Source organism: Hydra vulgaris, chromosome 03, assembly GCF_038396675.1.
Source record: "Hydra vulgaris chromosome 03, alternate assembly HydraT2T_AEP".
Lineage (NCBI taxonomy): Eukaryota > Metazoa > Cnidaria > Hydrozoa > Anthoathecata > Hydridae > Hydra > Hydra vulgaris.
The window spans coordinates 61,668,338-61,677,500 of record NC_088922.1 but is presented as its reverse complement, the minus strand read 5'-3'; the positions used below and the strand labels follow the sequence as shown (position 1 = coordinate 61,677,500).

At 29.1% G+C, this 9,163-nt stretch overlaps 1 protein-coding gene across 1 annotated transcript; it reads right to left on the bottom strand.

Moving 5' to 3' along the window:
• Positions 1–878: 878 nt before the first annotated feature.
• LOC124808658 (uncharacterized) lies at positions 879–2,384 on the bottom strand. Its single transcript, XM_065794627.1, has 2 exons — positions 1,535–2,384; positions 879–1,435 (listed from the first exon to the last, which is right to left on the bottom strand). The coding sequence occupies exons 1-2, from the start codon at positions 2,382–2,384 to the stop codon at positions 879–881; spliced, it is 1,407 nt and encodes a 468-aa protein (XP_065650699.1).
• Between the last annotated feature and the right edge of the window lie 6,779 nt (positions 2,385–9,163).

Here is a 9,163-nt window from a genome sequence, read left to right as displayed (position 1 = left end):
AAGATATTAAAATGCGAATATAAAAAAGAAATTAATCCAACTCATAACATAGTACAATAATAACCAAAATTTGAACTCGGCACTTCCGGACCGTTTTCGAGACTCGAGGGGGGAGGGGGGCAACCAATCACTGTTCTTTTTTTTAGAAAAAATGAACATTGGTTGGCTGCCTCTCTCAAACGGGTCTCGAAAAGGGTTTGGGGGTGCCGAGTTATGACCAGGATTTCGCATGCTGCATAGATATTAAAATGCAAATGTAAATAAAAAATTAACCATAAGTAGCACAATAATAACCAAAAGTTAAAGAGCAAACACAACAGCCTGCAAAATTCAGATCAGAACTTGACACACCCGAACCGTTTTTGGGACCTGCCTGAGAGGAGCAACTAACCATTGTTCCTTTTTGAGAAAAAATGAACAGTGGTTGGTTGCCTCTCTCAAAAGAGTCTTAAAAAGGATCTAGGGAGTGGTGACTAGAATTTTGCAGACTGCAAAGATAATAAAATACAAATATAACAAAAAACAAACAAATTTCATACAATAGCACAATAATAACCAAAAATTAAAGAGCAAACACAACAGCATGCAAAACCCAGGTCAAATTTAACACCTATGGACTATTTTTGGGACCCGCCCGAGGGTGTCAACTGACCACTGTTCTTTTTTTTAGAAAAAATGAACAGTGGTTGGGTGCCACTCTCGAACAGGTCTTGGAAAGGGTCCAGCAAGCACTAAGTAACAACCAGGATTTTGCAGGCTGCGCACGGTACAACTAGTTCAAAAAAAAGATTTCAAAAGTAACATCAAAGAACAACAATTTATACTGCTATTGCTTTTACTAGAGGTGGTTGCAGGTTAACAATGGCAGCAGCAATTATTCATATATCATCTATTAGAGGGACTAATGTAATAGGTAGAGTGTTCTTTAGAAGTCGAAATTCTTTCAGCCTTCCAATGACACATTCAATGTGTATTCTTGCACGTCCTATGCGCTTGCAATGATACACTTCTGAGGGTGTAAACTGTCGCTTACTACGTAAAAATGGTGGAATTACAGCTTTTACCTGCCTTGATAGAAATAAATCTTGAACATTAAAACCTTTATCAAAAAGTGCAATAAAACCGGGAGTGAATCTTCTTGCAACATTGCAATCTTCAGTGATAAAACGATCTGAGGAAGATCCAGAGTAACCTTTAGAAACAAAAGAGATAGAACCGCCTTTAGTACAAAATATAAGTTTTTTTAATGTGTTTCTACTTTTATAAGAACTATATGTTTGAGATTGAGCTTTAGAATTGGCAGATTTTTGAATATTTTGTTCAGTACAGTCACCAATACCTTCAACATAAACAAAATCTCCAATATAATGAGGATGTGTAAAATTTAATGTTTCTTCTGGAGTAGGCCAATATATTAATGGTTCAAGTTCTCGGGCTAATAAAGTAATAAATATAGTTAAAATCCTAGATCAGTGACTTACTGAAATTTTAAAGCGAAAGGCTAAATCTTGTAATGGTGAGTCAAGTCGAATACGCATTAAAGTAAGTAACACTTCATCTTCAACAAAAAGCTGTCGTGATGGACCAGGTTTCTTTTTACTTAAAGGTTTACTAGCAGGAATAAATTGATATTGCTTTGGTTCAAATGAACGTTTATGATCCATGAAGTATGAAATTTTTTTATGTTTAGCTTGAACACGGCTAACAATATATAAAAAAACATTTTCAGTTGGACACCCAGTATACAATTTTATGACTTTGGGTAAGGAACGCACTGCCTCCCATGTTAATCTTTTATGACTACTTTGTTTATAAAGTGTTGTTGGTATTACATAAGTTGCTGGTGTGTTAGAAATTAAATTGAGTTTTTGTGGAGAAAGTTGCTTATCAGATGCTGTTGATGTTAGATATGGAGGAGATATTGACAGAGAAGACTGTTGGAGAATGTTGTTGTTATTGTTACTGCTATTAGTAGTGGTACAGGTACTTGAAAAATGCGTATTTTTTTGTTTTTGAGAAACTTTATTAGGTGTATATTGAGGCATTGGTAATTTTATTTTATTTTGAGGAGGAGATGTTTCGTATCCTTTCAAATATAACCTTGGATGAGGGCATAGCTCAGTTGGCTTCCCATATTCAAAATGATTTGCACATACTTTTGTATTCTTATTTACAGCACATAGCTTTCTTTTTTTTGTTAAAGGGTCGACTATTTCTCTGTTAATAATTTTACTCCATGTGGAAAAATATTTCTCTTTACAAGTAAAAACTTTTAATTCGCTGAAACTAAATGTCTTCCAAATATGATCTTTCAAAACATACTTTTCTTTGTATCGGCGATCGTTGTTACAACCAAAAACTGCACAATGATCACTCTTACCCATTAAAAAAAAGTGTTGCGAATAAAAAAAAATAGTTGTTAACCATATAGATAATAATGATCAACTTTTAATAAACTAATTAGTAAACAGCAGGATATTTACAAGTTAAACTTTTGTTTGCTCCAAGGCAATCCCAAAATGCAATGCGTAGTTATAATGACGTCATTATCTGGCAAAAAGTCTATTATTATCATTACTTGAAGAGTTTTTAAACTGTCTAAATTTTTATCATTGTTTAGTTTAATTTCCATGTTTAACATGGAATGGAATTTTTTGAGGTATCTCTTAATAGTGTACGTAAATCTTTTATCATTTGTTCCTATTCTTCCCATCCTATTTCTAAGTTGGTCTAAGATAAACGCAATATCTTCATTTTTGCCTTTGGATGTCTTTCTCCTGTCTTTCATAATACCTTCAATTCAATGTCTTTCATAGTTTTTGTCAAATTCAATGTCTTTCATAATACCTTTCATAATACTTTCAAACTCAATGTCTTTCATAATACCTTCAATTAGTCCTTCTTTTTTTTCACTAATCCAAAAGCATTTTAACATTTCTTCAAAAAATTCCTCAATCCTTTTTGTATTTGTTGTTCCTTTTACTATTCTTCTTTAACTTGTAATAGTTGTTCACCATTTTATCAATCTTCTTTCTTTAAAATGCAAAATTTATTCAATATTTAAAATAAAGATTAAAATAAATTTGTCAATAAATTTTGATTTCATAATTTACCTGATATTTTCATAGATTATGATAAGGAATCCTGCAAGAATCCATGACCTTACTAATTTAGACATTACACAACAGTCAGCTTTTGGAGGGCATCTGAGCTCAATTAAATTATTTTTGAAATGACATCTAGGTAAAACCGTTTTCTTTACTTTGGGATTCAAGTTTCCTAGATATAGGTAGTATTGCAAAGCCTCTGTGCCAGTAGGAAGTTTATAACATGAAAGAGTTTGTCTTACTTTCTTTACTAAAAATACTTCAGCCTTATTTCGAGTAAGCTTCAATTTCTTTTTTGGTGGCATTTTACTATTAAGAAACTTTTAGTTATTTAGTTACTAAATAGATAAATGATAACCAAGATAAAAACAAGTTAAAAATCAAATTGCATACACAAGGTAAAATATAATTGTTCACAAAATAAAACAAATATATGTGTAATTAAAGTATAGCAGAAAATACATTAAAATGGTAGATAGGACCAAGGTAGTAAAAGATAGCGAAATATAGTAAAATAAATAAATATTTTCAAATTTTCTGATCTTTATTGTTCAAATAAATAAACAAATTAAGCTTAACATTATATTTTTATTTTCTTCAAAAAGATGAAACAACAAAAAAAAAGAAAGAAAAACTAATTTGGATAATGGTAACACTCCCCTCAGTTAGTCTGGAATATGGGCAAAAAATGACCTTTGGACCCATTGAGGGAAGTCATGGAGTGATCTAATCATGAAAAAAAAAAATTTATTAGTAATATCAAGGTTGGGGCACCTTATGAAAAGCAATGTTAATTGAAATTAAAAAAAATCATTTTTTTGGAACATCTTAATGTATACTAAGTAATAGATACATAATTATATTTCTACTTAGTATAGCTGTGTAACAGTAGGATGTTACACAGTATATAACATTATTTTATAAAGACTAAACTTAATACAATTTTAAAAAGAAATTTTGACCACCTACATATGTTATTTGATAACCATGATTGAATTAGTTTTCGTCTTTGTATTGGCTTTAGCCCAAACAAGTTTTCTTATGTAACCAAATAAAGATCTTCTTCAGTCTTCACTCCACCGTCCAGCTCTAAACTCCTTGCAAGCTGCTCAAATAAAGTTGCATCTATAGAGGGAAGGATTCTAATATGCTGGCTTTAATAAATTCCATCACCTACATAAATAAACAACACTGCAACAAAAATGACTTAATCTTCAATGAATTAAACTATAAATATATATATATATATATATATATATATATATATATATATATATATATATATATATATATATATATATATATATATATATATATATATATATAATTAATATATATATATATATATATATATATATATATATATATATATATATATATATATATATATATATATATATATATATATATATATATATATATATACATATAATTTTAGGTGCTCTAAGAAGTCCTAATGGTCTTATCATAGAGCACCGCCACATGGAGAATAAAATTTAATAGATTGGCATATATATAGCATATACTGAAACATATGCTGTATGATCATAGCTCAAATGTATCAGGGTTAATAACAGTCAATTTAAAAAAAAAGAAGTGATTTTGTATATTCAGACTTTTTTAACTTTATTGTTATCATAACTATTTTTAAAGATTTTAAAGAAATTAATAGCTGAAATTTTAAATACAATATTTTGAAATTAAATATTTTTATATTAAATTTTAAATATACATTTAAAATTTAACAACAATTAAAAAAAAATTGTTATAATCTTTATAATATTATAATTCAATTATTATTTATCTTAAGATTTTAAAATGTTTGCACTGAACATGAAACTGTATGTTTAGGTGAAATCATCTTTCGATACTGGTATATGTAAGCTGGTAAAAGCAGATAGCCAATTAAGCAAGGCAAATAATTTTATCTGTAGAGCCGAAAATTTCATATAAACCAAGTTCATGGACAAACTCAGTCCTTTGAACTGCGACAATAACCCGAGGGATGCTACAGCTCGGATCTATAAAAAGAATTATTATTTTTCAAAAAATTGGAAACTCAAAATCTTTTGAAAATTCACACAATAAGAAGCGATTTTTCTTGTAGTGTGTGCCACGAAAAACAATGGAAACCTTGATACCTCATGCGGAAACTGACCACATGTATTTAATATTACACCATTTATTAAAGAATTAAAATTTGTTTTATAAAACGGAAAGGAATCAATAAAAAAATATTCCTGGTTTGTAATGCTTGAATTGTTGTATGCTTGCAGCAATTGATGGGTGTAAGTAAAAGTTTTGCAAAGGTGTTTATAATTATGAATAATTATGATAATTTCGAGCACATCGTTTAAAATAAGAAACCTCTCAAACCGCAGTGTAAACACACGTATAAGAGGATCATATCGTAATATAAACTGTGGGTAATGATACAAATAGTTATGTTTGGGTAAAAGTTATTTATAAGGAAACAGTTTTTTTCGCCCAGACAAATATTCATGTATTAAAGTCTGAAGGTACGCAATATGTGTAAGATCAATCTTTGGAGAACAAACCATCTTCATAATTTGTTTTAATTTAAGATACAGTAACCGAACAGGTCATTAAAATTATTAGTTAAATATGATCCAATAATAATAGAAAATAAACGCAAAAACACCCAGTTTTTTACTGCATGGTCACTTAACTTCTTTGTGTATGATATTTTGTTTACTTCATATGGTTTGTCTTGTGCATCATTTTCTAAATACTTAAGCAGATTAATTCTTCTATTCAGGTTTTTATAAGAACACCGCCGCTTGGTAAAAAAATAGTTGATAAAAAGATACATATCTTGTCATACTAATTCTTCAAAACATTCATGAGCAAGACATGGTGGAAAACCAGTAGAGACATGAAAATCACTAACATTGTTAAAAGGCGACTGAAATTTAACGTCTTCAAAGTTGTTTAAACTACAGTTTGCTAGTTCACTCAAGCTTCTATCATGTCTTTCTTTTGTTCTTTAAGGGCCACAAGAGTGAGGATTTGCATCAAATTTGATACGCGTCACTAAACAATAAGGATAATAATTAGGATAAGGTCAAAATTACACAAAAATTAAAATATAGAGATCAATAAGACAACAGAAACTTTACTTATTGTTTTTATCTTGGATAAATTCTTTAACTTTTTTGATGAAGAGAGCTCTCCTTTTTTTTTGATATGTTGTCTTGATTTTAGAGGGAAGATAATTTTATGATTTAATGGATTGATATTTAATTGAACTAATTCCATATTTAAGTGTTTGCTTTAATAAAATTCAATATTAACAATATTATCAATAATATTAGCTGTAGCAACGTGTTGAAAATAGTTAATTGCACAAAAGTTCTTTTATTAAACTTGGAAATTAGAATTTTAAAAAAATAATAAATTACAAAACACATTTTAAGCGAATAAAAATAATAAGAGAGATCAAAATCATAATAGGTATGTGAGGGGTACCAAATCACCACCTCGCCCATAGGAAACTGAACACTTTTTTCAGAAAAAAAGTTTTTTTAAAAGACATAAGCAATATAAATATACAAAAAAGTTGTTTTAAATTTATAGTAACCACCAAAATATATAAGAGGTGTATGTTAGCAATAGAGGTGGATGTGTGGCGGTGATGGTTTGATACACCTTAGTATCAAAAACGAGTTGGTTTTATAAATATTTATATCTTTACTATAATAATTAAAATCAGTATACAATATAAAATTATGTTATACAAGATCTTACGTATACAAGTGGCGTTTCTATTACGGAAGAGGCGTCTGTCCCCCCCCCCCCCCCTCTCCCCCGCCGACCTAAAAAAAAAATTGCAGTTACTGTTTTCAAAATTTGAATAATAAATTTAAAAAAAAATGGAAATAAATTTAAATACTGGAATAATAATTTTAAAAATGAAATTAGAAATAAATTAAAAAATAAATTCATACCAGACTACCACCAAATATGGTAGATGAATGTAAAACTCATAGTAGATATGTTGATGATGTTTTAGTACTATAATATCAAAAAATGTTTTAATTCTTGAAATATCTGATTGAATATTTAAAGTACAACAACAAAGAGGTAAAAAATTTATTCCACTACATTAAAAGATACATTAGTGGTGCATCCATGGTCATAAGAGAGTGGAGTACCATCCATAATTTTTATTTTAGTGCCACTCTCTTTTGACCATCGATGGTCATAGGAGAGTGGCACTGAAATAAAAAATAAAATCTTGTATTTATTATGCAATTACAATCATGTGGAAGGTTTAGATTATTCCTTACCAATTCGCTTAGATGATGATGGCACTAAAAAATAAAAATATAAAATACTATAGCACAGCCTTATATGATAAAATAATCTTATGTGAAAAACCTTATATGAAAAAATGAAATAATATAGCAAAACCCTAAAATAATTTTGAAATTAAAATCATATAGAAAAATAAAATATAAAAACCTTACCCGTTATATCCGATGAAGACTAAAAAATAAAAAATGCAAAACACAACATAACCGTGCAATTATTTCATAAGTGAAACCATGCTTGAAATTATTTGTAATTAATAATATATATTTTTTTAATTACGCTTTGAATGAAAAAAATGTTACATGTAAGAATAAAGATTTTAACATAATAAGACTACTTGAAAAGAAATAAACGTGAATTTTTGTTTGTACTGGTATTTTAACGCAAAAACGTAGTCCTCCAAAACATTAGCAGCTTTTTTAAAACTACCCTAAAATTGTTAATATCAATAGTTAATGCTATATCCTATACTTTTTTGGATCAAGGAACATCTTCTCGGCATAGACTCTACGAGTTTATTAATTTTTTCTTGTGTAATCTCATTCCACGTGGTTTCAGTAGCTTTATATAGCTCATCGGCGTTTTTGAAGGGTCCTTTATGTTTTAGGGAGAGTTCAACTTGGTACCATAAATTTTCAATCGGGTTGAGATCAGGTGGTTGAGCTGGCCATTTCATTACTTTAATTTGATTTATTTCAAACCATTCTTTAACGAATTAAGAGGTGTGGGGTCGTTGTCTTGTTGAAATGTCCATAAAAGGGGCATATTATTAGTATGAGGAACCACTTTTTCCTTGAGAATATCACGATAAACATACTGATCCATAATGCCATTTATTCTGTAAATAGGTCTAACTCCACTAAAACCAGAAAAACAACTCCAAATATATATAATATATATATATATATATATATATATATATATATATATATATATATATATATATATATATATATAAAAATATATATATATATATATATATATATATATATATATATATATATATATATACAGTGCGTTTCATAATTATAGCCGCACACATAATTTCTTGAGATCTATATATAATACAATAATTAAATAAATATTACTCATATTATTTTAAATATATGTAGGTAAAAGAAACTAAAATGTAGGTGCAATAATTATTTTTGTTTTAGTTAATGGACGCAATAGCGCAAAATCAACTTTGCGGGCATTTCATAATTATAACCGCACTTGTGATTACTTTTATTTAAAATGTAAGTTAACTTTAAATATGTGTGTTATTAATGCTGTAATGACTTTTTTATTATATATTACTATTCCTTACCTAATTCATTTATTTATTTGCTCATTGTAGCAATATGCCTCGCGGGAAAACATTAACTGAAGCTGAAAAAGTCCAAGTACAAATTCTACATAAAAAGGAAGAACCCAAACGTGAAATTGCTCGACTAATTGGACGTTTAGATCGCGTGGTACGAAATTACTTGGCTAGTCCAGCTACTTACTGCCAAAAGGAGCATACTGGACGTCCAAAAAGACTCAGTGACCGTACCCAGCGCAAAATTATTCAAGCTGTTTCGAATTCTAACAAGAGTTGTCTCGAGGTTAAACGAGAATTAGACCTGAATGTGTCAAAATGTACGATTTGGAGGACCATACAACATGCTCCACACATTGTTCGAGAAAAAATGCTACCTGTGCCACGTCTGCTGCCACGCCATAAAGAGGCGAGATTG